The 17773-nt window shown below is 42.6% G+C and overlaps 1 protein-coding gene and 1 pseudogene across 1 annotated transcript in view; one reads left to right on the top strand and one right to left on the bottom strand.

Annotated features, from left to right (window-relative positions):
• The window catches only part of LOC142590571 (sodium-coupled monocarboxylate transporter 2-like), a 183409-nt gene that overhangs the window by 47929 nt on the left and 117707 nt on the right, over positions 1-17773 (bottom strand). Inside the window, exons 7-8 of the mRNA XM_075702856.1 lie at positions 5678-5807; positions 2608-2696 (exon numbers count right to left, since the gene is read on the bottom strand). Of these exons, the coding sequence (XP_075558971.1) occupies positions 2608-2696; positions 5678-5807 (219 nt within the window). The remainder of the gene's footprint in view (positions 1-2607; positions 2697-5677; positions 5808-17773) is intronic.
• LOC142590774 (uncharacterized) lies at positions 11124-16285 on the top strand (annotated as a pseudogene).

The following is a 17773-nucleotide window of genomic DNA, read 5'->3' on the forward strand; positions in this document are numbered from 1 at the left end:
CCCACAATGCACAAAGTCTGACGTCGGCATGTGTATTCCGTGATTTAAACCATACCACACTGAATAAGTGCTCGACTATTCGCTATGTATGTTTTTGGTGATGTTTCATGGCCTGAAATAAATGTTTTTAACTTCGCGTATTTTGCTGTAGCGTAAGGGCCCAGTGTGACCATATGGTCACGGGCTATATTTCGAATTCTAATTAGGCAAGAGTAATAATTTCTTGCATGTGAATTATTAGTATAAAGGTAAGTTAATATATTAGATGTATTTCAAGATAGCAAGAAAAAAAAAGAAACGGTCCCTAATGGTTTAAGACCTTGACACTAGAAGCCCGGTTTTCTATCTCTGCTTTGAGCCACCACATAAAGATTCATATGGAAAAGCTATTCCTGCTCTTAAACAGCGGCCGTATAACGTAAAGCTATTGCAATATGTTTTTATTCCAATCTCCTGACGGCAAATTTACTTAGCCTCCGACGGAAGCATTGGGCGGTCACCCGCAGGGTTGTCTGAACAAACCAATCAAATGCTCCCCTCGTTCATAAGAGGTCAGTTTTGTTTGCTTGAAAAACGAATAACATTGCCTGCACTGAGCGGCTTGTCTTATCTAATTGGCTCACAAGAGGCGAGGAGCATGCTCAAGTGGAGAGGGATTCGATTGGGCTGAGCCACTGCACTGAATATCGATGACCGGATGAAGAAGGTGGTGCCGGCGTCTGCGATTGGTCCGCTTTCTTTTACTTAGCTTGCGGTGGCTCGTCGACAATAGCGTTGGATTAAAACGGAAGCTTAATAATGACGCTAAAACGGATCCTCGGCAAAGATTTGGCAGAACGTGGTCGTAAAAGTACCGAAAATGCTCGAAAATATTACACGGCCATGCAAAAAAAGTTTTATTGCGCGCACATAAACGCGTGCTCTTCGGCAGAGGCGAGTAGCCAGTGTAGGAGCGATCGGCAGCAGCCATCTTTTATTCCTTTGGGAATGGGGCAACCTGGAGCTATTCAGAAGAAAATTCAGTTTTGTTAGGCATATTAATGCATCTTTAACGCGTACGCGTCACTTTGACGCGGTAAGTTTTTGAAGTTTTGTGACGTCTGTGAGGCAAGTGAAGTATGTGCAGTGCGAAAACTTTTCACCAACAGCTGAGGGCTAATGACAAAAAGGCGTCGAATCAAAAATAACTATTTTTGTTTTGTTCAGTGAAATTATGCATAAGCATTGTGTACATGTCATATCAAATGGGGAGCTATCATGGTTCTCGTGATGTCGCGCGACAGACAGGTGAAGTAGGGGTGGTCCAAAAAAGTTTTCGACCAATCGCGGTGGGCTGATTGCAGAAATGGAATAGAAAAGTATGGAATAATTTTACGTTATAGCGCCCCACATGTAACAGCTGACAATAGGTCATGCTTAAGGAATGCACAGATGCAAAGGCGAGATGACCAAAGAAAATGTTCTTACAGTCAAAAATCAGATCCAAGAATTTTTACCTTATCTCACAATAACGCTAAAAACAGTGAAACGCCCTGTAAAAAATCTATGATAGGTGACGTAGCAGGGAGAAGTTATAAAACGAACAGCTTTTTTCGGTGCTTCCAACAATTTTAGTGGTCGGTTGACTGCGATCGGACGTACACCAATGACACAAAGGGCGCGTAAATATATCGGATTAAAAAAGAAGACATTTAATGTGAACACCGGTCACACAGAGCTATGAGTTCTACATATGCAGTTTTCAATGGCAACAGATTTCGCCCAATTACAATAATTAGACAGGGCTATTATAGCAGCTATAAAAATATGACAACGGGCAACAACGCGAAAGTCCATCTAGGATCCTTCGAACAACCGCTGGCGTAACATCGTTGTGCGTGTAAGCGATTAGTCAGGCCCGTGGTGTCGTGCTATAAGTTTGAGGCGTATGAAGGTTTTGATGCTGTCTTCGAGCACTCAAAAATCACTGCCTTCTTCTTGTCCGGTAGCCCTCTCAATCTGCGCTGGCAGTAGGAGAGGGGCTTTGGCACCACTATAAACCTACTGGAAAACGTTCCTGTTTCCCGAGAAATTATGCGATGAAACAATAATCTCTACATACATGTCCTCACTGCAAAAATATACGCCTTCAAGCGCATTATACATTTAATAAAGGGGACAGCTTTCTAGCAGCGTTCGGTCGGTCGCTGAACTTGGTCAAGATTGACGATTATTTTTGCACAATTTTTCGAGGAAGTACACAGTATGCCTCCAATTGGAGGTAAACTGCATAAAACCGGAGCGAACAAAACTTGCGCAGGCGCTGTGGACAACACAGCACAACATACTGAAGTAAATTATGAAAGCTACATGAAAAATTCACTGCTCGTATCCTGCGCAACTATCAGTAGGACAAGCATGAATGCTGGCTTTAATTGTACAGAAAGGTGTAAATTGAAGATTTGCCCACCGTGGAGCTTATTATGCGAGGCCTCAGATAACATGACATTCATGGCAGGTTATCGTGCTCCTCATACGCAGGTGAAGTCGCTGTGCCTTCTGAATAAATTCATTGTCCTTCTCCGCTGCAATAATTCAGCAGCACTGCCCTCTGTTTACTCTGCTTACCTTGTTCCAGCACTTACAACACCAGCCAAGTACAGCCCTGCGAATCCAGGTATGTTTATGAGTTCAGTAGTAATGTAGTGAGGTATAATCTGAAAATTAGAAATAACAATTAGGTTTAAATGCCGGTACTAGCGCCTAAGACGATCGTTAATTCCTACATATTAAATTGCTGCTACAGCTCTAGGCAAGAAGTTCAAGCAAAGCAGAAACATTATGAAATGTTTAAAGACTGGTACAAAATGGTTGTCTGCCTTACAACTCGCATTGAAAGCGGGACAAGTGCAGGAGGGTTCTGGTTAAATAAGTGGAAAAATTTCAACAAATGTAAATGTCAGATTCTCGCAGTTGCAATGTCGCATCATCTCTGAAAATGTGAAAGAGAATTGTCAAAATGAATGTTGCTATGTAAAACCACACTCAGTTCAAATAAATCTTGCCATTTTTAGACTTTGAGCGCTAGTGATAATTCAATTTATATGTGTTAAAATTTTTAATAGGAAGAAAGTTCCAGAATTATGTCTGCATGTTTATTAAGGCGAAAGCCCTAAATGGCCCGTTGCAATGATTCATACGGGAAAGAAGCAGCGCCTAGTCCAGTGATGCAAAAATATCATCATCAGGAATGGTTCATACCCCTTCACAACGTACTACCCAATTCGCGTCATGCGTACAATCATATTAAAGCATTGGTGTCAACAGCGAACGGATAGAACTACAGATAAAATTCGGGAAACTCTTGACCGAGGCAGGCACGTCCTCCGCCGAGAGATATCATTTAACGTTTGTTAGTCGATGAAACGCAGTCACTAAAGAAAGATAAAGAACTATACGTGTCAATATTATTAACGCTTCCATATGTAACACTACAAATACGGCTTCTCTTGATGGGTAAGCCGAAAGTTTCTTGTCACGTTATCAGCCACATTACACCATCAACGCAGGCTCCACACACACGCTCAAGTTATTGTCGTAACATTCTGATTGTGTATCAGTTAGGGGGTTCTCATGGTTCATTTGAGCGAGAGATATAAAAAAAAAAGAAATGTGATTTCTACTTATGGCGCCAGCGAACACTTTCGGTTGCTAAGCTATGCTCTCTGCAGAGAAAGAGCGCCCCTGTCACTTATGCAGCACTTCTCTCTCTCGCTCTTTTCTATGTGAATTGTTTGCGTCTTACTCTGTTTGTTAATCGGATTAGGATTTTTGGGGGGGGAACATGACCAAGTTAGCGGCATCGTTTGTCTTTCCATGCGTCACCTAAATCACGCCAGCTTGGGTCACTGCATAGTCTGTTATACAATGATTCGAACACAGGGCTACTGTGATGACGGAACAAATTTCGAAGCCAACCGTCGGACATGTTTTCAAGCTATTAAAATATCTTCACCCCAAGACCAGTTGGCGGCATGTTTCTTTGTCTCTATCTAACCTCTCACGCCATCTTGAGTCATTGTCTTTGTGCCGCAGGGTACGTACTGGTCTTCAACGACAAAGTAATAAATCCTTCAAAACGTATCCAGTTATAAACGAGATTGAACTGCCGACACATATTCAGAAAGTGTGGTCTGACTGTACGTTAAGACAGGCATCACGTGTGTTCTTCGTGGAGGCGCCGCCGCCATATGTCGCAGCGTACCCACAGGGATGTGCTTGAGAGGAGTCCGGGTGCACTACGTGCCTCATACTTGAGGCGCTCCTGCGGTGACAATGCGCTGTGTTGCTACGTTCCTTGAATGCGAATTGCATTTGGGTCGACAGTCATCAGCAGATATTTTATACCAGAGCTTTTGTTATGGTGATTGTTTATGCTATGAGTAGTTGCAGGTTGCTGCTTACGCCACTCACTGAATTACCGCAGATGTAATGCATAACAGTCAGCTCGCGTTCTTGAGATTTCTCATTTTCAAAGTGCCTACGCTTCGCTGCTATCAGCGCTTTTTAAAGCGCACGGCACGTGGCACGCGGTGCTTCGGCACGCGGTGCTTCGGCACGCGGTGATGGAATCCATCACCGTATGTAATGGCCGCGTGAACCCTTTCTTGAGTACGACTTGTGATGTGGACGGAGTAGGCGTGAACGCACACCGGGGGCCGATAGCATCGTGCATGCTATAGCACCCACACGCTTGCGCGTCACCCGGGTTCACTAAATGAAACGACACTGTAATTCTTTTTATGGGGCTGGCAGCGACCCTTCCTGTTAAGAAATAGTAACATGCCAGGCGTTTTTATGTGTCCTAGTGAATAGGTTTTCCTTTAGTCGACGTGAAGAAACTATAAAACACTGCTTCATAGCCTGTCCTAAGGAACCTGAAAAATGATATTGATGTAACACCTTCTCAATTTGCCTTTCGGCTTTCAAAATCCCCAAAATCCGCCGTGTGATATGTTCACAAAAGTTAGTCCCTTTTAAAAGTGGGACGTGCGATCGGCATGCGGAAACTCCACGAACGACAAGATAGCTTTATTCTGGAAAGTGCGGCATGTGTACATAGTGTGCATGCCGCTCAGTCGCCTCAGCCAGAACGAATGATTTTGTTACGTGCAAGTCTGCGTGTGTGTGTTTACCTAAACTTCATTGCTTGTAGATGGTCTGCTGCACTTTTATCCGAGCAATAAAAAATCCATCAAAGCATATTGGTTAGTGCGTCTTACAATGAAATATATATTCCTGCCATGACATCGTAACGCATTAAAGGGGAGGCCGTCATAAAACAGTTTTATTTTTCTCCGTACTATGGCGATAATGAAGTTGGGGATGATTAGGCAGGCTGATGACGAAAATTTACGGCGATGATGACAGCTGCTATCGTCATCGTAAGTAATTGGACGGACGGATAATGAAAACCCTGTTCAGAGCAATTAACTGCTATCGCAGCAAAACTTACTGAACGAGTTCAACCATACTGTTTGGCAGAGATGGGTAAAGTGCCGAAGAGAACATGTAAGAGAAGTTTTGTTGAAATTCGTTGGCCGCGATAATTTGCTGGTTGCCATTACAAATGGAATACCTCCTCTAGCGCTATAGTAGGTAATTATCCTGATATAAGCTGCTCGAATAAAACGCTTACCTGGTCAATCCTCTTTATGGCACCCGATAGCATTGGATCACATCCTCTGTACCATATAGTCATCGCAATCCCCAATAAATTGCACGAAGCGTATGGTAGAAAAAGTAAGAGAGCACCTGCGAACACGGTTCTGCATAGACACAAAGATAATTTAAGAAAAGACTTCCAGTACTTCCTTTGTTGAATGATTCTATGTCGAAATTCAAAAACTTTGGCCACGCTTTCGGTTTTCACAGCAACAAATTAGCCTTCAGTGCTGCACGTCACAACGCTATACTGATAAATTATTTCAAAGAGCGCAAGTTGCGACGTATTCCTAGTTTATATTTTGAACAGGTATAGCTATACTTCGATTCGTAACAAAATTTTCAACTATGTTTGCTGACCCGAACATTTTACTGTTTGGATGTACGTAACTCAGATGAGGGTAACTGAAACTGAACATAAAACTCACATAGTTAAGGCAAGCCGTAGCCGGAGGCAAGTTCTGCTGCCGAGTACCTACCGGTGAAATAGCCACAAGCGCGCTCCCAGCCTGGTGCTTGGCCATTATGGCACCTTTATGTGATCGAATTGACGTGCCGCTTCATATCAGAGACAGGATTGGCATATATCCTACGCATACGTTGGTTCACAACGTGGACCGGAGAATAAGCCAAATTGCGAGCAAAGACACTGCGCCACTTCCACATCGTACTGAATTGAAACTGTGAGCAGTATAAAAGAAGGCTGAGGCTAACAGTGCGGAAGACTACAGTGGATTTGTGCAGCAGCTAGAAGTTTTGATAATTCGATACGCATAAGCGTTCTTGCTTATTTTTTCATCTGGCATGGAGTTATAGCCTTAAAGCGGTCGAAAAAGTATCATCCGCAGCACTATGACCAAGAGATAGCTCAAACTAAAAAAAAAAGAAATGATGAAATGATAGAAGTGTTCAAAACACATCAATAAAAAAAGAATGACATCCCTCCCACTCTGTGAAGATGAAACGGCAGCGAAAGCTGACGACATTCAAATCTCTCAAACGAAAAGGAAAATGCTTTTGCTGCCATTCCGCCTTCACAGAGTGGGATGGTTGTCATTTTTTTGCGCTGCGAGTCTGGCGTCGTTGCTGGTTCGAAGGTGCCCGGGCTCGCGATTGCCGATTTCGTTCAGCATCGCGGGAACATTCTTCGTCGGTGGTCACTTCGCGCCGGCGCCGTATACATTCTCGTTGCTGTTCCCTCCAGCGTTCCTATTTTTAGCGCCGATACCTGTCCTGCTTATGCACTGCGACAACTTCGACGTCACGCTATTGTTCAAGGCGAGCGTTCTAATATGTTCGACATTTTGACATCTGTGGAGCCGCACTGCACCCGTATGCGTCTGTTAAAAATCGCCAAGTCCGTTTCTGTTGCCGGACGCCGAAAAACCCTACGGAAAGTTAGCCATATACAGCTTTCTCTGTAAAACTGTACTGTAAAAAAAATTGCCTTACTTTAAAGAAAATCTGCTGGTAATTTGTGACCGAACACTTTTCCGTAAATAAAGGACGGCCATTTCACAACTGTAAAAGAGAGACCGTAGCACAAGAAACGAGTGCTTCTGTCTCTAGAAAACGGAAGACTGTATTCTGAATATGTACTATAACGGTTAAAGTACAGTGCTTCTCGTATTCAGAAAACGGAACACACTGTATGCTTAATCTGTACTACAACCGTTAAAATACAGGTGCTTGCCGTATTCAGAAAACGAAAGGCTCCGTATGCTTAATCTGTACTATATCCGGTAAAGTACAGGCGCTTCCCGTAGTTTGTCTTGCAGAGCACATTCATTGTTCTGAGAATGTGCCATCGGGGACAAAATTGCCCAGGACGCGCGAGAGTCGACCGAATTTTATTGGTACACCATTTGCTGGGATCAGTCATGCTAGCATCTGTGTTCGGAATGTGCATACGTGACCAACTGTTTTAAACGGTCATGAACAGAAATGCAATTTGGTCGATGCTCGCACTTCCAGGGTACTTTTGTCCACGATAGTACATCTCCTTTAATGCAAATGTCATGAAGGCAGCTCATAGCCGAAGCAACAGGTCACAATTGAGAAAATTGTCTTGCCAACACACTGACAAGGCTGCAGAGATAACACACTTTGCACTTTGTGATACGAATGCATTGCATAGAACATATACAAAAAGGTGCAACATTTCAGTCCTCAAGTTCTTAGATCACAGAAGCAACTTTATTTTGTTCAATCACTCGTCTTGCACTTTTTCCTGGTGAAAGTTGTTCTTGGACCCCATCGTGTGGATTATAGCGCGTCAAAAGGACAAGGACGAAAGGGAGACGTGATACACACAGGCGCTAACTTGCAACAATCTTTATTTCGAGCAAGGGAACCATACATATATACAACTTTTTCGCGTACATCATACATGCGCTGTGTGCAAAAATTCCTTACACAGCCCGAGATACGATAACTCGCAAAATCATAGAAGCAGAAATGATTGATAGGCTTGGGGATAACTGTGTGTCAAAGCCATCGATTGCCCTTTCCCGCAAAGAGTTATCGTATCTGCGCAAAGGTGTGTAAGGAATTTTTCTACACAGCGCATGTATGATGTGCGCGAAAAAGTTGTATATATGTATGGGTCCCTTGCTCGAAATAAAGTATGTTGCAAGTTAGCGCCTGTGTGTGTCACGTCTCCTTTTCGTCCTTGAACTTTTGACGCACTATAATTCTCACGATGTCTTACCAACAAGCCCAAATCACTGCTTTACAGCATTTCATTTCTTGACCCCAAACGTCTTGCAAGAATAAACTTGCTGCTGTTAGGAGAAACAAATAGTACTCGTAAATTTCCATCCTAAAGAAAGCGGCAAAAAGTATAATCACAGAACACAACAAAGCAGTAACTTCTGTGTTAGAAAAACATGTAAGTAGACCAACATTGTTGGAACAAGGGATGTTGCTGTAGCCAACATTTCGACATAGGTGCTTGTCATCAGGGTAGCAAATATTTTCCTTGGCTGTGTTGTTTTGGATTGTGCATAGTTCACTGGCCCCTAGCCTCATTGAGGGAGAAGAAGCTCTTGCATATAATAGGTGAAGAGAAGCCAAAGTGTTAAAATAAATGCAGGAAAGGTGTGCTTAGCAGTGGTGATGGAGCGGGTATGAGCACTGCTGTCGGTTCTTGCTAAGAGTAGGGGTGACCAAAAGAGAAAACGATGTACACAAGTAAGCAGTCATTAATCCAGTAGACCTAATCTTGCCAGAAGTCAAAATAGGTATTAGGATAAACAGTTTGCACATTCGGAAAAAGGAAACGAAGAATTAGGGAAAATAAATTGTGTATCAAGATGCCTCTGGTTAAGATCAGTGTAAATGGTAAATGAAAGCACATTATGAATACATATTTCATTGAAAGCAGATGAAGAAAATATATATTGACTAAATATTAAAAAATAGGGACATTATTATTAAACTGGCTATGCCCATAAAAGAGTAAAGAACAGCCTGTGGAAAAAAAAGGGATGGACAATATAACCAGGTGCAAGATTACAAAGCATCGCGCGCTGTTTATATTCATGCTGCTGTTGACGACTTCAAGTTTCTGTCTTCCTGTGGAACCTTAGTCTTACTTGAACAAGGAAATGGGTCATTTTTGAAACAAATCAGTTGCAATGCTGTTCAAAGCTTCAGCATTATTATAATGAAAGAAAATATTATGGGCAGTTCTCCTGGGTGGGCTTTCATTCACCAGTTATTTCCACTGGTGTAAGCTCTAAATTTAATTGTCTAAATGGACCTTAGCTTCTGGCAAACCATTAGCTGGTCTGTTTTTCAACACAGATGCCTGTACATTATATATGTTGGCAGGAGCGCTAGCGAACTACATTATACATGTTGCCACAACCAGAGTGAAACTGGGTGACAGTGAGTGAAAAAAAAACAGCATTCCACAATACTGATTGAAGTCATCTGGAAAAGTTGCTGATATTATTGTACCCCCCACCCACCCCACCATAAACACAATTATATACCACGCTGACTCTCATGGTGTCAACCATGCTATTATAACACTAGGCATCAAGTGAGGAGAATTAGGGGATAAGAGGGCACAATTTTTTTTTGGTTAGAACACCGAATTTTACATTACATTAATGCCACGTTGCAACTAACAAAGAAACAGCCGGTTTGCGAGATAGTTACCAATCCATACGAAAGCTAATGACATTCTGTGCAGCAGAATGTTGCCGATGAGGTGTTACGCGCACAAGAGCACTCTTTCACACAAAATGACATCCTGCAGTGAAACCTTGTGCCAACATTAGAGCTTGAAAAACACGACAGTGGAAGGCAAAGAGTGTTAAATTTGATGAAAATTACTAAAAATTACTCGATTATTCATTCTCCTTACTGTTCGTTAAAGATTCACAGACTCTTCCCTACGGGTGCTGTAAACAGGCACCTTGCTTTTACAGTCGTAGCAACAATGACTTGTGGCACAGACAAGGAAAAATGTTTATGAAGTTTATGCAAGAGTATACCCTACAAATTACACCCCATTTCACTTTCCAATGTGGTATAAGAGGAAGCCGAAAAAAACTATTTTCTAGTGGAGGATACATACCCCAGTGTAGAAGAAACAAGTGCACCCTAACCATTGTTGCTGCCGATGCCTGTGCACTAGCAGTTACATATAATATAGCAGTTACACTTGCTTTTCCGCAAGCACTGCAAGCTGCTGCCAGTTTACCAGTACACAGCTGTAATAAATTTAAGGCAAGATAAAGCTCTCTAATCAATTTATCTCATATGACACAATTGGAATGCAATATTCTGTAAATAAGTGAAGCGCGATGTGCCATCCCACACAATGAAACACCTTCGAAGAATCTGAATCACCACCTGGACCGTGACGAGGTAAAGAGTGTGTTCTGCGTAAAGTAGTGCACCTGTATAGCCTAAAGCTGTGGAGAATGCATTTAGTATCAGCTGTGAAGGTTTCTAATTTTAATTGCACACAGTGAAAAACCTCCATGCGGTTTTGTAAAACGCAAACTGCCTACCTTCTCGTTATTTAAAGGTAATGACACGTAGGGCCATAACATGTACATTATGGACTTTGTTCCCAAACAACCATAGTGAATATCACCACCCGAAGTCTTATGTGCCTTCTGTCTCAGATTTGTTGTCAAAAATTATTAGTGTCGGAAGCTGCGATCGGCAGAGAAACTGATTTCTGGATCAATATAAAGTATTAAGCACTGTGATCTCAGTTCTTTCACTGCTGCTTAAGGAGGTAAGGTAGGGTAAACCTCCAAAAAATCGAATTTGCAATTTTGGCCCAGAAAAATCGAGTGCACTATGAAGAATAAACCTGCGGAAGCGCGGCCTCGAGCGCCCGCTCAAAACGGTTTAAATGCCGCGCCAAAATCTGCCGCGCGCTCTGGTGTTTAAAAATGGCGGACGGAGTTCGGAGGCCGGTTTGTTTATCGTTGTCTTTCGCAATTTCCTTCATTATGGCGCGGTTTTTTTTGCTTGGGTATGTGTGGCAAATAAATGTGCATTAAAAGATCATATTGTATTAAAAATATTTACTTTGATAGCAGATGTTCCGCTAGTGGTGCTCTTGTAGCGTGTTTCGTGTTTGTTATTGCTGGCATCATTACGGTTGCGGTCGTGTCTGTTTCGTGTTTCAAACGTATTGCTTGCCCAGAAGATGGCACGATCGTCCAGCAAATGGAGCAGAAAGAGAGCTTTCAAAGGTAATCGGTTCACTCGCAAGAAGGGCAGTGAGAAACCGGCACGACGAAGCGCAAGTGTCACAAAACTTGGTGAGAGGATCAGTTGTGATTCCTTTGATGTAGACGGAGCAAGTACGACTGGCTACCGTCTAATCGACTTCGCTCTTCTCCGCAGTTTCTTTGCAAGATGTTGCTGTGTGTAAAAAGTGCAACAATGGTGCAATATTACTGGAAGAAGCTATTAACAGGCGAAGCGGTTTGGCATCCTCCATAAATTTCACCTGCAGCGAGTGCGATGCTCTCAGTGTGCTTGAGACATCAAGGCGCATTGCTGGCAACATCTTTGAAGTAAATCAAAGGTTCGTTTATGCCCTTCGCACCTGCGGCAAAGGTTTGGCATCTGGTAGCATCATGTGTGCTGTGCTCAATCTACCGCCACCGCCAACAAAGTTTGCATCGTACAACGCGAGGCTTCTTTGTGCATCTACGACCGCTGTGAGTAATAGTATGGCAAAAGCTGCCGAAGAACTGAAGAAAGAGGCCTTTGCCTCTGATGGAGAGCTGGAAACTGCGGTCACAGTGGATGGGACGTGGATGAAGCGGGGTTATTCTTCACTACATGGCGTCGTAGCAGCGATATCGGCCGACACTGGAAAAGTGCTCGACTTTGAAGTAGAGCCCAAGTTTTGCCACATGTGTGCCCGCAATCTTCACACAGATGACAACTTGAATGAATGTAAAGTTACCTACGATGGGCCATCTGGTGGAATGGAATCTGCTGGAGCAGTAAAAATCTTTGGGCGCTCTGTTGAAAAGCACCAACTAATGTACACAAGTAACATTGGTGATGGAGTGAGTAAGGCGTACATTTCGGTAAGAGACTCGCAGCCATACGAGAAGGCCATGGAAAAACATGAATGTGTAGGACATGCCCAGAAGCGGATTGGCACAAGGCTCAGGAACATCAAGAAGAATGAGAAGGGGAAAAAGCTTGCCGATGGTCTACCACTTTCCGGGAAAGGGCGCCTCACAGAAAAGGACATTGACTCCCTTCAGGTTTAATATGGCAAAGCTATTCGGGGAAATACAGACAGTCTGGATAATATGAGACGAGCGGTGTGGGCAATATACTTTCATAAGTTATCCACAGACACCAAGCCCCACCATGGACTCTGCCCAAAGGGACCCTCTTCATGGTGTGGGTATAACCGCAGCCTTGTTGAGGGAAGCCTTGAGACCTACTCCCACAAAAGCTACCTTCCTGAGGCCGTGATGGACGTCATCAAGCCAGTGTTCAAGGCGTTGTCAGATCCAGGTCTTCTGAGCAAATGTCTTCACGGTCGAACACAGAACAGCAATGAGTCGCTGAACCAACTCATCTGGTGTCGCAGCGCTAAGACAACATTTGTCAGTGCTGACACCTTGAGGACAGCAGCTAACGATGCTGTAGCCTACTACAATAATGGTAACTCTGCAAGAAAAGCTGTTCTAGAGCAGCAGAAGCTTGATGTGGGCGAGTTGGTTGAGCATACTTAATGAAAAAAGAGAGCGCTACGAAGACAAGCTTTTTACATTGCAAAGGCCGAGGGCACGTGCATTAGTTGCCCTTCAGTGACGCTTACCGAAAAGGAGATAGCTTTTCTGAAGAGATAGGGAGGTCGTGATGTCACGATGGGCCGTCCTTGGTTGCATCTATTTAAAGTTCTGTTTCTTCAAAAAACATTTAGTTGGAAGTAGCGCCTTGTCTGTCGTACACGTTGTTCTTTCGTCCTTGTCTTCGTAGCGCTCTCTTTTTTCATTAAGTCTGTTCTAGAGGCTCTTGGAATTGTTCCAAGTGTGTTTTGTGATGTTGCCCTCGACAGAATGGACAAAGAGCGCGTTGACAGGGCAGAATTGTATGACTCTGCCGAGAGCAAGGAAACACGACGGGTAAAAAGGAACTCTAAGAAGGGTTTTGGAGACACCTGCAAGAATATCAGCCGTGAAATGTATTCTCCTGGGGCATTTTGAGCATGCATGAGAAGTATGCAAACATAAAGCTTCATTTTTCTCAAATTGTGTTTTCTTCAAGTTCCTCAAATTCAATGTACCTTTTCTCAGAAAGTATTCACCGGATTTCAGTGAAACTTTGCCCACATGTGCATTAGCCGGTCCTAAATATTCGGAACTAAAAAAATTTCAAATGATATGAATGATAACACTGGAAAAAAATTACACTTCAAGACACCCCCCCCTTGTGCCTCTGTGCATGCAGCGGCATTATTTTTTAGGGAACAAATTCCTAAAAAAATGTGGCATGTCTTTAGTTCAGATATAACCTATGGGTATGTAGAACAACACTGCCTAATATCACCACATTCCTTTGAGTGGTTACAGAGAAAAGGTACATTGAATAATTAAACACACCTCACATTTTGAAACTTTGCCCAGATGTACATTAGCCAGTCCTAAATATTCGGAACTAAAAAAATTGCAGATGATATGAATGATAACACTGGAAAAAAATTACACTTCAAGACATCCCCCCCCCTTGTGCCTCTGTGCATGCAGCGGTATTATTTTTTAGGGAACAAATTGCTAAAAGAATGTGGCATGTCTTTAGTTCAGATATAACCTATTGGTATGTAGAACAACACTGCCTAATATCACCACATTCCTTTGAGTGGTTACAGAGAAAAGGTACATTGAATAATTAAACACACCTGACATTTTGGGAATGAGCCAAATGACAGGTAAACAATCTAAGCTCACAAAAAGTGTTCCATATTGTACGCAGGGGCATCTGTTGTGAGCGTACGAAATTTGATGTAAATATCTGCACTTGTTTCTAAAATAATACGTTAAATGTAACATGTACCGTTTACCCTATCATACCTCCTTATGCATTATCGGGTCCTAAAGTAAAAAATGAGGAACAAGTACAACATGTATATTTCACGTCGCAACCCTCATGAGGTATTTAGTAGTCTGGATTATAAAGGATTCTAGATTTACAATGCAGGACAGATTTTATTCCACTGAAAGAATTGCATCATGTTAATGATTCTTGCATTTGGTGCTATATTTATTTGTATTTAGTTCGGTTGGAATGTGTGTGCATTGTCAGCGATATCGCTTGACATGTTTATATTGACTGTTTTCCCAATTTAGGCAAATTCGTATTCGGAAATAACCTTGTATGACACCAAGAACTTGCTTAGCAGGAGTATTTCTAACATTTGCAAGACATGAGGCTCCTGAATGCATATCTAGGCCTGGGGTGCACGCCGCCCTCTAATATCATCAGCAAGTTTTTGGAACTCATCTACAAGGTTTCTTATGATGAATGTAAAGTTGCTTGAACGGGAGAAACAGGAAATTTAAACAGGTGAATTATGCAGCATAAGAATGATGTCAGCAAGAAGCAAGCATCAAGAAACACTGTCACTCGATGTGCATAGACTATCGAACACAAGAATTATTTGGGATGATTTAAAATTCTGGCACTGGAACGAAACATCTTTTAATCTATATATAAACTTTGCGATTATTCACTCCACTACAACTACCTTCACCAGAAACATTCATAACCATTATCATATCTATGCCACATTATCCTGGCCAATATTCAAGGCTTCGTAAGCTCCTTTTTTTACTGCTAATTCTCTGCAGGAAAGAGGTGTCCGTATGGAGGCGATATCATATACTTATTACCCGTTTTTTGATAAATCATAAGGGAAAAACTTCACACCACAAATGCATTGCGCTTGAGCAAGTTCCCTTTGCCATCTTTGACCCACCTGTTAGCTAAGTAGACAGAAAAGCTGCAGGAGAAAGGTGGGGGTGCCAAATTAGACTTGTGCCCCAGGGGACCTTTTCACGGTCACTGGAGGAACTGTATGTGGCCTCGGCATCTTCCTTGATGGCCATGGCCATTCTAAGGAACTTTGTCTCCACAGCCTACATAATGAAGGATAATCTTCTGAGCTAAGTCTTTGTCTTAAAAGAACCCATACAAGTTGTATTCGTGGCTTTGCACCACAAAATTGCCACGTGACTGGCCACTCAAGACACTCTACGTGTATTCGCAGGCTTATTCCTTGGAAAAACACTTTTACGTAGCACACAATGAGTAACAGAAAAGTATATCGGGAGGCTTTCATATTGCTCTACAACTTTTCATTGACACTCTTCATTAAATTGTTTTAGACGTTTATTAACTAATTAGGAATTATTAAGTAAATAGGCCGAACGCAAAAAATGTTCCGAGTATGTCCAAGCGATGGCAAATAACATTTCCTTCGTTCTGTCTAGTTTCGTCGCATTTACATATCTATAAATCTTAGTGCACGATAGTTAGGGCACCCTGTAGCTAAAAAAAACATTGCAATTTTCATAATCATTTCTTGCGTGTTACTGGTGGCTATGGCTGCTTCAAGTTATTCTTTCAGTAAGGTACACGCAGTTTTGAAGTAAAATTGTTTTGCATGAAGGGCGTGGAATCTAGAAAATCAAGCAAAAGTCAGGCTGTTTTCACTATTCAGATGTTTAATTAAGAAGCTGCAGGAAAAGGAAACAGGACACAACACCTAATAAACAATGCAAAATTTGAAAATCTCAACTAAACAAGAAAACAGTTTTTGAAAATGCAGTAAAGCCACCAGCTTACGTCGAGTACACCCTTGCTATGTACTCCAAGTGAAGTTGTTACCGCAATGCTTGGGCACCATATGAACGTAACAATCAACAACAGGGTGTCTACGAAGTTGACATTTCCAAATTCTCTGAGTTTTCCTGGTTTTCCCTAAGCACCTTTGCATAATTCCCTGAATAAGCCAGAACTTTGTTTTATGTCAAAACAGGCTGACACCATGTTTCCCGATGCTGTCACACTCTAGCAGGCTGAAACAAAAAATGATTTAATCCAGTTTGAATAAAAAGGAGTAATATATATTTATTTCATTTAAAAACAAATCAGAAGGAACGTGTTTGTAAAATGCAAATAAAAAATAGTAAAACCCATTCCAAATTGAGACGAACATTTTCAAATATGAATGAAAAGGAGATGCATACATAAGTAAACATTTTTGAATATGAGCTATTTCTATCAACTGATAGCAAGCTCATCAGTATGAGCCCTGAACTTTGTCACAACTAAGATTCTCTCTCAGCAGCTGGGAAGTCGACCTCAACTGTCCTGACATACTCTGAGCCCGTACACAACACCTCAGTATTGGGTTTCACTGCATTGAAGAACTTATTTTGGTTTGGATGAGGGACACCTGCATCTCGGCATCAGCCAACACTGTTTTTTGAGCTCAAGCTCCTTCAAAGAGGCAGCGGCAGGCTTCCTGTCCCGTTAATTCCTCAGTGTGTCTGTCAGTTCTGTTCCCATCCTCATTCTGCAACGCGTTCACCCCATGGATCATTTGAAGCGTCCTCTTGTTGAGTTCTACAGTCAACATCCGATTTTTCGGACGCCCTAGGGGCCGCCAAAACATCCGAAAAATTGGCAGTCCGAAAAACGTGAATGCTTGTCTTTAACTGGGCTTAAGGGCTAAAATTACTACACGAACCTCCGAAAAAGCTCTTACGGCCTGAAAGTACACTTATTAGGCATATCGTTACTCGTACTGTGATAGGAGACGGGGGTGCACGCGTGTATAATTAAGGAATATATACTGTGTCCCGTGACAATTGCCCTTTCCCACACTTGTTATGCTTCACCGCGTAACACTACTGTGCAGAGGCAAAGCTAACTTTCGAGACTGGGATTACGCAATGCGTTGTGCTATGCGAACTTCGAAGACAATTGCCAGGATTACAAACGCAGAGTCGGTGCCATTATTGACAGCGGCGAATTCTTTCAATGAAAAACACGGCAGCGCACAGCAAGTGGCTTAATAGCGAACGCAGAAGCAGCTAGGCCTAACCTTACCGCGGTGGTGGCTACGGCTGCCAGCGAATCTGCGTGCGAGAATGCCGGATCGAGGCGGCGAGATAATCAAAATGGCAGCGGGGGTGTATTTGATTGATTTCATTTTAGACCTGCAATCAGGGCAATATACATTGACTATATGGAATACTTAGTGGTGCCGCAATGCCGTGCGAATTATCGGGCATGTGCAAAAGATCGGGCGTCTGGAAAATCGTTCGTTAACTATTCTCGCAATACCTTGTGCTAATGACATGGCGTCAATGGCGATTCGTTGCGATTCCTCTGTTACTGGAGCCAGCATACCACGACTTTCGTTGCCTTTCAATAAAGTTACAGCTAATTTTCGCTGATAGAAGCACAAGCTCCCTGAGTTTTCCTTGTTTCTAGACTATTCAAATTCCCTGAGAATTCCCGGTTTTCCCGGTTGGTAGACACCCTGAACAATGTT

This window comes from Dermacentor variabilis, chromosome 8, assembly GCF_050947875.1.
Source record: "Dermacentor variabilis isolate Ectoservices chromosome 8, ASM5094787v1, whole genome shotgun sequence".
Lineage (NCBI taxonomy): Eukaryota > Metazoa > Arthropoda > Arachnida > Ixodida > Ixodidae > Dermacentor > Dermacentor variabilis.